Here is a 15,390-nt window from a genome sequence, read left to right on the forward strand (position 1 = left end):
AATCACTGAGTTACAACATTTATGAGACATATACGCCCGGCTATAAAGTATATTTATATTTCTTGGCCAGCTGTTTCGACAGTATATATCAAAGATAAAAAAAAAAAAAACCTAGGGAGAAATTCAGATTGAGACATCAGCTGTAAAAACAAGGCTAGAAATAAATGCACATACAAATGATTATACAGAACTACAGATTCTTCACTGTATATACTGTAGTAAACCAAGTGACTTAACTAGAAAAGTTTTCTTCAAGAACTTGCACAAGTCTAACATGTAAAATACAGAATATATTGAATAAAACATATTAGACTCTGGAAGAAAGGATTGCTTAGGCAGAAATATGAGTCTACCGTGGGATTTGATCTTACATGCTTATTCCATTTTCTTTCTTTTGTTCTATGAACAAAGGCACAACAGTGTAAATGAGAGATGAGAAATCTTTCAGCATCTGCATAAAACATTGTACTGTACTATATTCTCTGTGAAGCAGCGTTCTTTTTTTTTTTCTTTTTTACTCTACCAGACCTGTGTATGTCGTCAGAAATGGAATGTTAATAGACTGGTATCTGGAGCACAGTGTGGAGGAAGTTCACGTCCACTTCCTTTGTCCAGATATGACCTGATAATAAAAGGTCATGGTGGTGTTATCGTTATTTCTCTGGCCTCACTGGAGAGGGAGTAATAAGAGCTAAAAGGAGGCAGACATTATTCCAAGCATGGTGGCCGAGTTTAAAGGCCCTCACAAGGACGCTGCCAGTTTGGCCTGGACAGATGGGTGTGTAATTGGGAGTTATTGTCGGGGCACGTGGGGCCAGATGGGATCAGAGCTGGAATGATGAGCACAGGCTGTGTGTTCATGGTCTCCATTTGGGAAGCTGAGCAACGGCTTTAGGTGTGAAGATATATCTAGTCTCAGTGTTGCCCCTGATCGAGTTCATTCCTAAATCAATTTTGTTGGCTGTTGATATTTCAGCCATATGCTTGAAAGACAAATCCTAGAGGCTCAAATGCTCAAAAAGCTCAAAATGTGCTTCATATAATAAATGACACGCTAAGGTTTGGTTAATTTTTAGAAAATTACTGTGACCCTTTGAGGTTAAGAGGTCAGAGGAAAATAAGAAAAACAATAAGGATCAGGATTTTCTTAGCTTCTCATTTCAGTAGGACAAACCCATGTTCTTCAGCTCACATTGTGAACGAAAGCTTTCATCTCCTCTGAGGTTCATGTATGAACAAAGAGCTCAGCGTTATTCTCACAGCCATTTCTGGATTCCACCAAGACACTGTTATGTATCATCTCAAACACTGCAAAGTGTAGAAACACAAGGTCATCTTTTACATTCTCATTATAGTGATCAGAAGCTAAAATGATCATCAGTGGTATATTCTATTTGATTATCATCACTATGTACACCGTGCAACAGCCGTCTGAAACCGGGACCTTTTTTTCTGTGTATAAATAAAAAGCAAGCAAAAAGAAATGTGAAATAATAAACTAGAACAATAATCTTCATATTCTTACACTAGATATCACTAAGATATCAGCATTCATACCCTTTACATATTCAAGATTTCGGTCTACTCGCATTGCCTTAGAACTGTGCTCCCCCTAGTGGATTTAAATGAACACACTTTGTTATTCAAACTCCCTTCTCTCATTTGTATCTGCACTCTAGCACCCTTCCAGTAGACATCCAGACATCCAGCTTGGCAAAAGCATGCAGGTGAAGTATTTGTATTTGTTTCCAATCACCAGAGTACACAGGAAACAGGAAAGTAGGATGTTCTCAGTTTGCAGGGTGACTAAAATGTTAGGCACAAAGGTCATAGGGCTCCAACTAAACAAAACACTTTGCTTGTCAAGAGTGCCAAAACTTTAGTCCTATTGGATTAAAATAATGGGCAAAAATACCAACAGTTAATAGCAGTTGTCACCGTAAACATGTCTGTTATGCTGTTGTCATGTTTGATTCTCATTTTTAAATCAATTCAGTTTATTTGTGTGGTGCTTTTAACTGATAGTGTCTCAAAGCAGCTTTACAGAGGCATAGAAATAGAATAATTGTAAAGTTTAAAGTTAAGTTACTGTACATCTCTAAAATCTATCCCTAATGAGCAAGCCGGAGGTGACGGAGGCAAAGAAAAACTCCCTGAGATGGTCTGAGGAACCTTGAGAGGGACCAGGCTCAGAAGGGAACCCATCCTCATTTAGGTCACACTGGACAGTATATAGTCGAGAGGAATTGTGCAACCAAGAGATCCTGAGCAAATTCTGATGATATTTTATCTATATTGTAGCTGCGATACTCATGAGGACAGCCCATATCGGGCCACTGCACAAGCACCTTTAGTAACTTACTTACACTGAGGCTTAAAGTCCATCATACCAATAAGAGGCATTCTAATTTAAACACCACTTCATGTATACAGTCAATTTATTAGGGGAAAAAGAATTTTCAGTGTCCTTAGGAGCTCCCATTTAAATGACATACAGACCAGGAGGTGTTGTCTTTTTATTTTCCCCTCAATGATACACATCTGAGACAGAGAGATCTAGCTGTATTTAAACACACTTGCAGTGTAAAATAAGTTAACGCTTACAAACATTTACGAGACAATTTCAGATGAGCTTTCATGACAGGGCGGGCTGAGCCTTAGCTTTGAACTTGCTGGCTGTTGCAGTTGAACAAAACAAACCCAGAAAAAAAAAGAAAGGTAAGTGAAATGTCACCAGTCTCCAGCTGTTTTGACTGTTGCTCTATTTACAGTGGAGAGTCATGAGCATGCAATCAGAGCTGTTCAGAAACAAAATCAGCCATCACGGATTCATTTGGGCTTTTGTGAAGAAGCAAAAGCTTCCTCGTTAGTTGGGAGTGAAGTGCTGCTTGTGAGCTTTATATAACTCTGAGATTAGAACTCTTAAGCTATAACGTTTGCATCAGCAATTGCATACTGTCTTACATGAGTCATCAACTGTATTTAAAATCCAGACATTCCAGGTGTTTGGGTAAACGCAGGATGCCTAGGATGTCCTGTGGCCTAACTGCTCGCAGACGGTTGCAGTGAGGTAATGGAAAGTTATAAAAGGGAATTCTATCTAAAGACATGTGTAACTACCTTACCTTAAAAGGCTTTACTACTAAATAAAAAAAACCCTAATGTTTGGGAATTGCAGTCCTCCATGCTCTTGAAGGAATTCCGCCATCAGTTCTTTTTGTTCTCCTTTAAACCTAAATAAATTGAACTAAAACTCATTGCACTGTGGCACAGTCAATTCTGGCATGACCTGCACTGTATGAGTGAACACTCTTGGAGTCGCAGGTTGTGCGTCACTATCTACTCCCCAATAGGCAGCTGGTCGAGAGTCGTATCAGCAGTCTGTCAGCATTGCTGAGGCCTGAGTAGAACATAACAGAAAGGATAAACCTTCCAAATGCTGCTGTAGACATCGCTATCCTCCATCCAGCATTAACCTATAAGGTGATTCCTCATGGCGTTGTGAGCCCTTGGCTTTAGAGTCAAGCAGTTTAGCAGAGGCACCAACTGTAATATGATACAGAGATTATTACTTTGCACATTTATTGCAATTTCTTTAATCAATTTATTAATATTGTTATCAATGTAGCTTTAAAAAAAAGCACTGACGCTGGATATGTAAAGTGTGGCCTGTTTAAAGCTGTTAAATGAAACGTGATTGAAACATTCAATGATGAACATACTATAGAAAGGACAATGAACTGGCCAGTTCTTAGGATTTGTGAGTAAAGATTTGCTGCTGTTAAACCCTTTCTATTTAAACAGCTTTTGAAATAAATTGGACATTTTCTGTAAATTGAACAGACAGATGTGATGTAAAGGGGGAATGTGCATTAACAACGTTACACTGAGCCATGTCATGCTTAGCAGTGTTGTTTTTGGCTCCCAAGACCACCACTATGTCATACACTATATAGAGACCATATGCAGGGAAAAGGAAGTCGCCTGGGATTCAGCCTAATGGTCTGGTGAAAAAGCTTCCAATGACTGCTGCATGAACAGGAGCTGAACATGCCAGATTAAATGAGACACACATTAAAAAAAGCATAAATTTGAAACCTCACATTCTTTGACTAAAAAGAAAAGATTTAATTGATTTTATTGTCTGTGAATATAAAAAAAATAAAGGCTAATAAATATTTGAAAGCATGGTGACAATGCATGCATTTTTTGTCTCAATTTCTTCATTCTGAATTTTTGAAAATTGCTTGCATTTACTTTAACCTTACATCATGTTAGCGTCACGCCTGAGAACGTGCTTATCTATAATCAAATCACTACAGTACATGCCCTCTCATGGTTTATGGATTACATCGGAGAGATTCAGGAAACAAAAAGTCTCACAGTAACGAACACAACTGAGATACTGTGAAAATAATGCAATATTAGATCAGGAAAACTATCCAATTTATAAAATATAACAGTAATTATTAATTAATTAGGCTGATAGAAATCCTTTAATGTGTTTGCCAACCATCTTATCTCATCCACAGATATTGCAGTCCAACCAAGTGTTCAATGCATCAAATATTAAAAACAAGTCTTTAAATATTTAATCACCACTCATTTATAATTATTTGATAGGATCAAGGACACCTCGACAGCCAGACATCAAAATGATTTGCCACTGTGGAAATCAGGGAAGCCATTTAGATGCATGACTTCAGCAGCTCTATGATGCCAGACTTTTATGGATGCTTGTCTGTATAAAAAAAATATCCTATTTGAATATGAATCTATGTGTGTGCTTTCCAGGCATCATTTCATTGTGAAGTTAGATTTAATGCATAATCAACCAGCCAATGGTGACTAACACAAAATGGGTTCAGCATTGCTGCTGGCTAACATAAAGGAGGAACAACACAGTGGAATTGCAGCTGTAGCTGAATTATGCTCTGATGGCCTGCTTGTGACTTGGTGCTAACTCACATTACCATCAGTGATCATGTTGTGGCCCTGGATCACATGTGCTGAGCTTACATTCTTAATATAACACTGATTCTAGCATTCACAAACACCATAGTGAACTAAAGAGAGAGAGAGAGAGAGAGAGAGAGAGAGAGAGAGAGAGAGAGAGAGAGAGAGAGAGAGCGCAAGCGAGCGAGCGATTAGTCATGGGATGTTTTGAAGGAATACTGGGTAATCAGAGTGACCTTGAGGGATGATCACATGATGTACAAGGCAGTCCCAACCCTGCCGTCCCCCAGGATAAAACTATGCAGGTTGAGTTACATCAGAAACAGAGCTGGAGACATGGAGCCACTCTGGGATTTAGGGCTCAAGAACCAATGACATGAGGGTATGAGGCAGCTGTGGTTAAACACAAGATAAACTATTTTATCATATAGCATGTGTAACACAAAATGATAATGCTAAACATGTGTTGGCAAAATGAACAGGACTAAAGGTGTTGCTCTTATTTAAATATTAGAAATATTCATTTTACACAGAAATGATCACAACCACCAATATGGATATAAAGGAATAGCTTTAATATCTACCTTTATTCTTACAAGTTATCTTTTGGATTTAAAATGTACGCTATATTTACAGATTTCACATCTTTTTAATTTATAGAAAAGCATAAGCTGAACATTGCCATGCAGATTCTACGTGAGCCAAAGAGCTTATGGTCATTCCTCTACGCTTAATACGGAGGTGAACACAAGCCTTCCAGAGTAATAAGCTTATGTAAAGTGATGGGGTCATTATCTGTGGCACAACTAAAAGGAGCTGAAGCAGAATCAGTCTTATTCCTACAGTCTGTCAGCAGCGAGGCTTGAAAACCACACAGGCTTATATGGATTCTAAAAATAGAAAGTGTGACATCATCAGTGCTACGCAAATGCCTGTCCACAAAGTCTTCAATTCGAATGTGTGAGGCATGTCAATGGCCAGTCTTATCCCTCTGCACGCAGCTCAGAAAAGCTCTGCACAGCCAAGGTAAACATTCAAGACATGCAGGGCACGTCCTCTCATACCGCTTCTGAATTAAGCTGCACAGCAACACTCGGTACGAAATAAACAAATATCATAATACACACAATGAGAGATAAAACATACTTAATGAATATGTTCGAGTCCTCTAATCATGACAATGAAGTGTGATTAAATCTCTATGGTGTCTACGGTGCAGAAAATAAAAACAACAGCTGTAACAGATCAGTCGCTGGTAAAGCAAACCGAATTTCTACATGTTAACACACCACTCACTACAGACTGATGAGATCGCATGTGTAGTTGAATTTATCAATATTTAATGTGATCTGCATTACTTCCATAATCTAAAAAGTCATACACTTTACTTTAAAGAACTACAGTACTCACAGGTAGTAGAGTCTGTTAGCCATGACGACGCTGTGTCGTTTGTGGAAAAACACAGGGGCTGAGTGTAGTGCACGCTGCCCGCTCACATGTATACACACACACAGGAACACACTCGCGCACACCACTTTCCTCGCACGCTCACAAGCACGACTAGCTCATTCAAGCTTAACCATTGAGGGGCGGGGATAAATGAGTGTGTTTGTGTGTGTAATACAACATCAGCATCCAAAATGACAAAAGAAACCAGATAAGCGTCTCTATGAGGTGTAACAGCATCCTGGCATAAAACGTGGCAGGAAAGATTTCAATGTTCTGATTCATTCTGATATTCATGATAAGCCTTTTGGCGCTGTGCACTCATGACGTCCCGGTCTTTCATCCGAATGACTGTTTACGGCTTAGCTTCTCAACTTTATTATAGCCCAAGGATGCAGAGAACTGTCAGGTCTACCTGTAACCATGGCAACAGAGGCTGTTTGCAAAGCAGGTCCCGGTATCATGAAAGTGTTGTTTCGTCAGAACGTCACTCCCTTTCCTCCCCTACCAAGTGATGAACCATTAAGAACTAATGAAGTATTGTGCAAATAGACAGGCAGGTAGAGAGTATAATTATATTTGGGAGCCTGGCAGATGGTGCTTGACTCAAGTGAGCGATTTTGGCAAGTGCATAGTAATAAGGCTTTCCAGAACAAGCACAATTCATTAAGAGATTTATCTGCTAGGAATAAGCACAATTCATTACGAGATGTATCTGCTGTGAAGAACTGCTCAGGTGAAATGTAGTGCAAGATTTTATGTTTAGAAAAGACATAAGTCTGTGCTTTTGTAATATTACGATGGTCACATGGAAAAAAACTGGTCATATATATTTTAATGTAAATATATTTCAAAAATAAATTGAGTCTGAAAAAAAGTGTAGTACACAGAATTACTTAAGCAAATGTTTAAGTGTTGATATCACAAGCAAATAAAAAACAACAACAAAGAACAAGACAAAAAAAAGAAAATTATTTGCTCAAAAAAATTATTTTGCTGCTGTTAATACTACTACTACTACTACTACTATAACTACTACTACTACTACTACTTCTTCTTTTGGCTTTTCCCTTCAGGGGTCACCACAGCGAATCATCTCTCTCCACCTATCCCTATCTTCTGCATCCTCAACACTTGCACCCACTAGCTTCATATCCTCATTAATTACATCCATATACCTCCTCTTTGGCCTTCCTCTTTGCCTCCTGCCTGGCAGCTCCATGTCCAACATTCTCCTACCAATATACTCACTCTCCCTCCTCTGAACATGTCCAAACCATCTTAATCTGTCCTCCCTAACTTTGTCCCCCAAACGTCCAACATGGGCTGTCCCTCTGATGTACTCGTTCCTAATCCTGTCCAATCTTGTCACTCCCAAAGAGAACCTCAACATCTTCAGCTCGGCTACCTCTAGCTCTGACTCCTGTCTCTTCTTCAGTGACACTGTCTCTAAACCATACAGCATGGCCGGTCTCACCACTGTCCTGTACTACTACTACTACTACTACTACTAATAATAATAATAATAATAACAACATTATTAGGAATCAAGTATTGCTTTTACACCACTTATACACCAATCAGCCATAGTGAAGGTGAGGTTGACTCCATTAAGGTGAAGGTGAAGACTCCAAAGAGACATGTTGCTTGAATATATACTTATTTGTGCCATCTGCATAATTAAATAACATTCACACCGGCAGCTGTCAAAAGGTGAGATATATTAAGCAACAAGTGAACAGTCCGTTCTTGAAGGTGATATTTTGAAATAAGGAAAAATAGGCATGAGTGAGGATCTGTGTGATCCTGCATCCAAGGTCTGAGTGACACTGAAAAAGAGTCCATCAAATTTGTGATAGTTAGATGACTGGTTTAGAGCATCATCAAAACAGCAGGTCTTGTGGGGTGTTCCTAGAAAACAGTGGTTAATGCCTATCAAAAATGGCCCAAAGCAAGATAACCAGTGAACCAGTGAGAGAGTCATGGGTTCTATGGGTCCAATGCCCAAGAATACCCAACTGTAGCACCTACACTACAATGGACATGTGAGCATCAGAACTGGACCATGGAGCAATGAAAGAAGGTGGCCTGGTATGATGAATCACTTTTTTCCTTGTACATCATTTGGCCACTCAGACCTGGATGTGTTGCATATCTGGGGAAGAGATGGTGCCAGGATGCATTATGCTAATTAGGCAAGCTGGGAGAGTCAGTGTGATACTCTGGGCAATGTTCTACTGTGAAATTTGGGTCCTGCATTCATGTGGATGTTATTTTTATTTTAGTTGTATACCTTAGGCATGTAAACTCAGGATTCATAATTTTATTTCTTACTATAAGGAGCTTGACAAATAGTGTTTGATTAAAAAAAGAAGAGTTTTTAAATACCATACGTTTGTCCAGAAAAAGAAATCATTTGTCAATGATCTTTCCGGAGCTGGCAGCTGGTCTCTCGGTGCTAATGCTATTATGCATTTTCTTTCTTTGCTGAGGTTAAAAGAGTTCCTCCCATTACCTATTGTGTGTGTTTGTGTGCTCAACTAGAGATATAGTCCCTTGCATCATTCAATTCTATAAAGCTACAGGTAGGTGCCAAAGAGAGGCCAATGCAAGCCCCTGCCTCCTATTAACTATAACAGAGAATAGTATCTGTACTCATTGTTATAACAGCAGCCATCCAAATATCACAGGAAGCACCCTGTAATTTAAAATGTTTCTGCATTGGGGTTGCAGAGGCTTCATGAGTAATGTATTCACTAGTCACCACTGTGGTGATGTAGAGAAGGTGGAAGCAGTGAGGCAGATGGTAAGGAAATGCAGGAAGATGGTAAAGAACAAAGGTTAAATACAGTTTTAATTTGAAAAATATCTCACACAAGGTGAAACCTATTCTACAGTTAACTTCAGTACACAGGAATATGCTGGGAAAAGTCAATTATCTTCTTATGCTTTAATGGACCGTTAACACTTGAATTTGAGAGGAGCGTATGACGGTTTTTTAATCCCATTCCTGGTGGAATTCTGCCTGCAGTTATTTTTTTGTCCATTATAACCAAGTAAATTTTAATAGAATCCGTTTCTTGGTCATGCTTTTGGTTTAGTCAGACCAGTGATGCGTGGCAGCTCAAAGAGGTTGAGCTAGACTCATTTTCGTATAGAATTGGAATTTTCGACTGGAATTGAGTATGTTGGAAAAAGCTCTCAGATGTTGTTGTAGATAGCCCAATCTTCTCATCATCAAGATAGGACCTTCTTAGAATCTTTTTTTGCTGCACAAAATAAAAGAGACTATACCTAATGCTGCCCAGAAACAGTTATTTGCTTGAGCACACTAGCAGTTTGATTTCAGGCAAATAAATATTAGTATTTGTACCTGTACAAACCCTAGTCTGTGCACAGCCCCTTCACCTGCTTACAGTGTTGCCAGGTCTGTGATTTCCCAGTAGACTTGCAATGAGAATTTTTGACTATATAAATGATTTGCGAGCCTATTTTTTAATTATCTAGAATTTAAAGCATGGTATTTGCATAGTCTATTATTTATGTATGCTGCGCATGATGTACTTCCAAAATCATGTAAATCACCAACTGAAATGCAGCATCAGTATTTTATCCATAGCAAGTGCTTGGTAAATAAAACTTAAAAGTACACTAGTATTAGTGAATGATTGTGGGAGTGTGCTATCATTGCATTTGGCATTATTAACAGAGAAAGAAGAAAAAAGACATGTTTGTTATTGCCAAACAATACATTACATTATCACAGTGGAATTCAGGAAGCAGAGTAAGTTAATGAGACACTGGTAGAAATCGGTCAACTGTTCTATACATGCTGTTTCAAAGCTGCTTTGAAATTGATGTATGCTAATGGCATTGAGTATTGTAAGAGCGATGGCCCTTCATCAGTTCATCAGTTGTCTTGACATTCTAACAATTAGCATTAAGTAACGTATGCACATTCTTATGCCAACAAAAAGTTTTGTCGCTTAAATCAGGTGTTAACTGTCAGCCATGTATCAACAAAGTGACACCATGATTATGCCATTTTGACTCTACAGATCCATCAAACATAAATTATTCATCTACCATGCAGTAAAACAAGGCAGCTGCAGGTCTCTTAAACCCGCATGCCAAATAAAATGAGAAAAATGAAATGGTTAGGAAATAATCAGTTCGAAGTGAATTACATTGCTCTAAAAAGAATAGTATATTAAAAACATTGAGCTACATTAGGATTTAAAAAAAAAGAAAAAAATCATGATACATACATTTTACTGTATCAGCTACTCAGAAACAGGCTATATATACACAGTATACACATATATGTGTATATATAGCCTGTTTCTGAGTTTATGCAACTATTAAAATGCTTTATGCAACTGTCCGGTATAAGAATAATATATATATGTACAGTATGCAGGAATGACAGATGGAGCAATGTGCAGGTAGACCTCACTCCATCATACCTCAAAAGAAGCTGTCAGTAACTGTCACAAAGTACAGTAACTTTGCGTTCTGGTTTATCAGATCCCAGACACAGACAGACATATGCACACGGTACTTACCATGTGTCAGCACTATTTCCATGCTGAGGGGTCTTTCTATTCCATGCCAAACTCTGAGTGGGAGAGTTTCCAAATTTGTCGCAGCTGGAGCCACTCATCAGAAGCCAGCATGCTTTCAAGCCTGGCAGTTTTGACAAATGGCTTAGTCAAATTTGTCCCACATACACAGACACACAAAAGTGCATACACATGCATGAACACTGTCGTTCTACAGAGTCTGAGCTGTAGCACTGAGAAAGCAATGCAGCAGATGGAAGCAGCACTCTGATCTGGTTCAGTCTGGGAAGATGAGACTGGTGGTTGATTTGTGCATTTTTATCATGTGCACTGATCAGCCACAACATTAAGCCTGCCTAATATTGCAATGGTCTCCCTTGTGCCACAAAACAGCTCTGACCTGATGAGGCATTAACTCCACAAGACGTCTGAAGTTGTGTTCTGGTGTCTAGCACCAACGTATTAACAGCAGATCCATTCCCACAAATCCTCTGAGTTTTGAGATGGGTCTCCATTGATTAGACTTTTCTGTCCCGCACATCTGGAGACAGAATCAGACTGGATTAATGTGTCAATGTATCATCCACATGGATGCCAAGTCCCAAGGTTTTCCCAGCAGAACCATTGTAGGCAGTTTTGGCAGTGGACAGGGATCAGCATGGACATTTTGTCTAGTCCAAGAGACAGATGACCCTGTCACTGGTTTACAATTTCTCCTGCATATCAGGAACACCACACAAGACCTGCTGTTTTGGAGATGCTCTGACCCAGTCATCTAACCATCACAGATTGTTCCTTGTCAAAGGACCAAATGGGCAATTCCTTACATTTACCCTGATTCCAACACATTAACTTTGAGACCTGACTGTTCATTCCCTGCCTAATATATCCCACCCCTTGACAGATGCCACCGTAATGAGATAATCAATGTTATTAATTTCACCACTCAGTGGTTTTAATGTTATGGCTGCATTGAGTATGTACATTCCTAAAATGCCAGAATGGCCTCCTTCCTTTACTACTGTACATCTCCCTGCAGATAGTACGCTGAACTAAGCATCCACTCAAGCAACATGCCGCTTTGGAGTCTCTCCAATCATCTCTACCCAAACACACACGCACACACAAACACACACACACAGACAAACACACACAGACACACACAGACAAACACACACACGCACAGACAAACACACACAGACACACACACGCACAGACAAACACACATACAGTACATACACACAAGCACACACACACATGTACACACACAGACACGCACACAGACGCGCACACAGACGCACACACAGACACACACACAGACACACACACACAGGAGTGGTCCACACATGCACACGTAGTCTCAGTGGAAGAGTCTCTTGACTACATCCACTGTGTCTTGCAGTAAACCCTGCAATCAGTCACAGTTCTGTGGTCTGTGTTCTCTGAGACAACAGAAGAAGATTGAGATCAGTGCAGTGCTATTAATCTTAATGTAATACTTTAGTTTATTCCACTTACATTTAATTACCTATTGAGTTTTGAATTGTATACAAAGCCCTGATTAAGGTGGCCTAAAAGACTGCAGTTCCATCTTCTCACTGATCTCTTGATGCAGTGTACCATGAGGACTGTTGCAGGTCTTCTGTTACCCCTGAGGATCACTTGCAGCAGTTAATTTAACATTACCAGATTACAGGTAATATAACTCCATTAGAAATAGTAATTTCAAGGGTAAAATCCACAATAAGGGTGTAATTAAATAAAGAATTAAATCAGTTGCTGGCTGTCATAACGGACAGTGAAATCTGGCTTAATTCTAAAATGTGATTGACTAATCACAATTCATTCTTGTGTAACTTAAACCAAATGATGAGTCAAACAGCATATAATTCAACTTCCACTAGCCCAGTGACGTCACTGTGATGACAGTATGAAAGATCAGGCATATGCTATCTGCTCCATTTAATCCTATATTTGACATCATTGACAGTGCATACAGACAATATCTCACAACAAACTAAATAATCTTACACTAGTGTTTCTGTCAAAAGAAGAACTAAATATACTCTTCAAACAAACCTTGTCCTTCCACAACATGGAAAACCCCACACACTTAAAGAGATAACCAGTAGGGGGCAATCTCTTCACACATCATCACCCACATAGCCAACACCTCAAATTCACTCTGCTGAAAAGTTGTGGCCCATATCAATAATCACAATCAGATGAACTGTTTCAGAAAGCAAACTGACATCTTTGAAAAAAGGGGGAGGCCCGAAATTGGCAACATTTTGTTGAACTATACTGTGGAGAGACCATAGTTGAGGCTGGCATGTGTTTTATGAAACTGTCTTTATCTTTGGAGACCTTGTAATGTAGAGGAAAGGAAGCTCTTCTCACAGTGGTGCTGAATTAATAGTGGTCTTGTACACAACATCAGTCTCTTCCTAATAGAGCAACTGCCGCTGCTGGGCCCTTGAGCAAGGCCCTTAACCTTTAACTACTCAGGTATATAAAAATGAGACAAATGTAAGTGGATAAAGGTATCTGCTAAAGGCCATAAATGTAAATGTATAGGACACAGCTGCTGAATACCTGCTCCTTAACTTAACCAGTCACACTGTGACATTATAGCTGCTTTATTGTTTCTATTACTCGAGAAATTTGATCAAAATATCTACAAACACAAATAACAACCTGCTATAGTCACCACCAGGACAGCTAACATGCAACGATCCTCTTCAGACTATTGTGCATGTTTTTTTTCTTTCCTTTGTGTTGTGCATGCAGGCGATGGCCCTGAACTCTCAAAGAGGCTTCAGTCAACAAGCAGCGATTCACTGAATATCAAGTTGTTGAGGTCAGAAGGTCAGATTTAATTCTTAAATCTGCCACAGAGATTCCTATTTGGGTCACTCATTACCCATAATAAGAATGAAAGCAATTTTTCCCCCTGCGTTTTTTGTTCATTTGATTTGTTTAGCTTCACACTGTAACAAGCACAGCTCAGCTTGTCTGTATGCATGGGTGTTTTCTGAGAGATGGGTACATAAGCATTCAGCTACTTTTACGTCTGGCCCATTAGTGCTGTAATATATTCTCAAATACATTGTGTCACTATTCTTTAACTGCACAGGAGATAATGTGACTAGATATGCTATTGCTGAAAAAACAGTGCCTGTCATGAGTCCAGTGTTTTAACAGGAATAACAAGCACTTCAGTAATACATGAGTCTCTCTATAGTAATGAACAGAAAAAAGAAGAGACGTAAACCTTCTTGTAAAACTCAGGTAAAATAGCCATCCATTTGATTCCTTGTGAGGAAAAAGTAAAAGCCCTGTTTTTTCATGCTTTTCTCCAGAAGAGATACACTCTCAGAAGTGTTCTTTTCTGTTGTCTCCAGCCAAACCAAGCTGAATTTAAATCATAGAACAATAACATCTGGACAATGTTTAAAGGATCGTTGTCCTCTGCCAACATAAATTCATTTACATCAGGCGTGTCCAATTTTATCAACAAATCTGAAGTGGTTACTCTATATCAGAGGTACATTTTATCTGATAAGAGCCAGTGTGAGTGCAGGTTCTACAAGCAGAAGCCACACCAAACTGAAAGACAAGATGAACTGATTTAACAGGTGGAATCAAGTGTGGCTCCTTCTTGACTGGAACAAATGCTTGCACATTCACCAATCCTTTGAGGATAAGCTTGGACACCTATGGTCCGGAGTAACCTGGCCAGTGTCTCAGCAGATCTGCAGTCTATACTGGGAACACTGGTTGTGAGGAGGAACCATACTGCAGACGGGATGCCAGTCCCTTGAAGGACATCATGCACAGTCAATAACACTAATATAATAAAATAAGAAAAACCATCAATCCACCTACTGGCATATTTTGGTAAGTGAGAGGAAGACTCCTGAGAGCCCAGAAGAACTTCACACAGACATCAGGAGAACACTCACAGAAACACCATACAAACAGTCACCTGGGCTCAGGATCAAACTGGACAAACTGGGAGAATTAGAGCTTTGCACCACCATGCTGCCATTGTAATGCAAATTGGAAATTGAAATTGAATCATATAGTTCTCCATTAAGAATCTGGTGAAATATTTTAACTCCCTAGACATCTGTGAATCCCAAATGATTTTTGGATGTTTACTCAACATTATTTTAATGGAATGATGATCTGGATTCAGCCATAAATATGTATTCTGTTACTACCCACCTCTCAGAGTCATGCTATTAGTTTATTTACAGGTTTTAGTTGTAATGTTGGAGCTTTGCCACTTTTTAACTATTTTATTTGACTGAGCAGTGAAGTAGTGCTGAATAATATTGTATGCTTACAAAATTTGATGTCGAACTTTCATCCTGGGTGCTTGGGGCACTGGAGAACACTGCAGACACTGGGGAACATGAGC

General features: G+C 39.2%; 1 protein-coding gene across 6 annotated transcripts in view; it reads right to left on the reverse strand.

The window, feature by feature from the left end:
- iqsec1b (IQ motif and Sec7 domain ArfGEF 1b) overlaps positions 1 to 15,390 on the reverse strand; it is a 173,043-nt gene that overhangs the window by 63,913 nt on the left and 93,740 nt on the right. The window contains exon 1 of one of the 6 annotated variants that reach the window (XM_060857623.1): positions 6,367 to 6,454. The exons of the other annotated variants lie outside the window; for them this stretch is intronic. Within the exon in view, the coding sequence (XP_060713606.1) occupies positions 6,367 to 6,389 (23 nt within the window). The 5' untranslated portion in view covers positions 6,390 to 6,454. Of the gene's footprint in view, positions 1 to 6,366; positions 6,455 to 15,390 lie in introns of those variants that run through there. 6 annotated transcript variants of the gene reach the window in all.

Source organism: Tachysurus vachellii, chromosome 22 (assembly GCF_030014155.1).
Source record: "Tachysurus vachellii isolate PV-2020 chromosome 22, HZAU_Pvac_v1, whole genome shotgun sequence".
Taxonomy (NCBI): domain Eukaryota; kingdom Metazoa; phylum Chordata; class Actinopteri; order Siluriformes; family Bagridae; genus Tachysurus; species Tachysurus vachellii.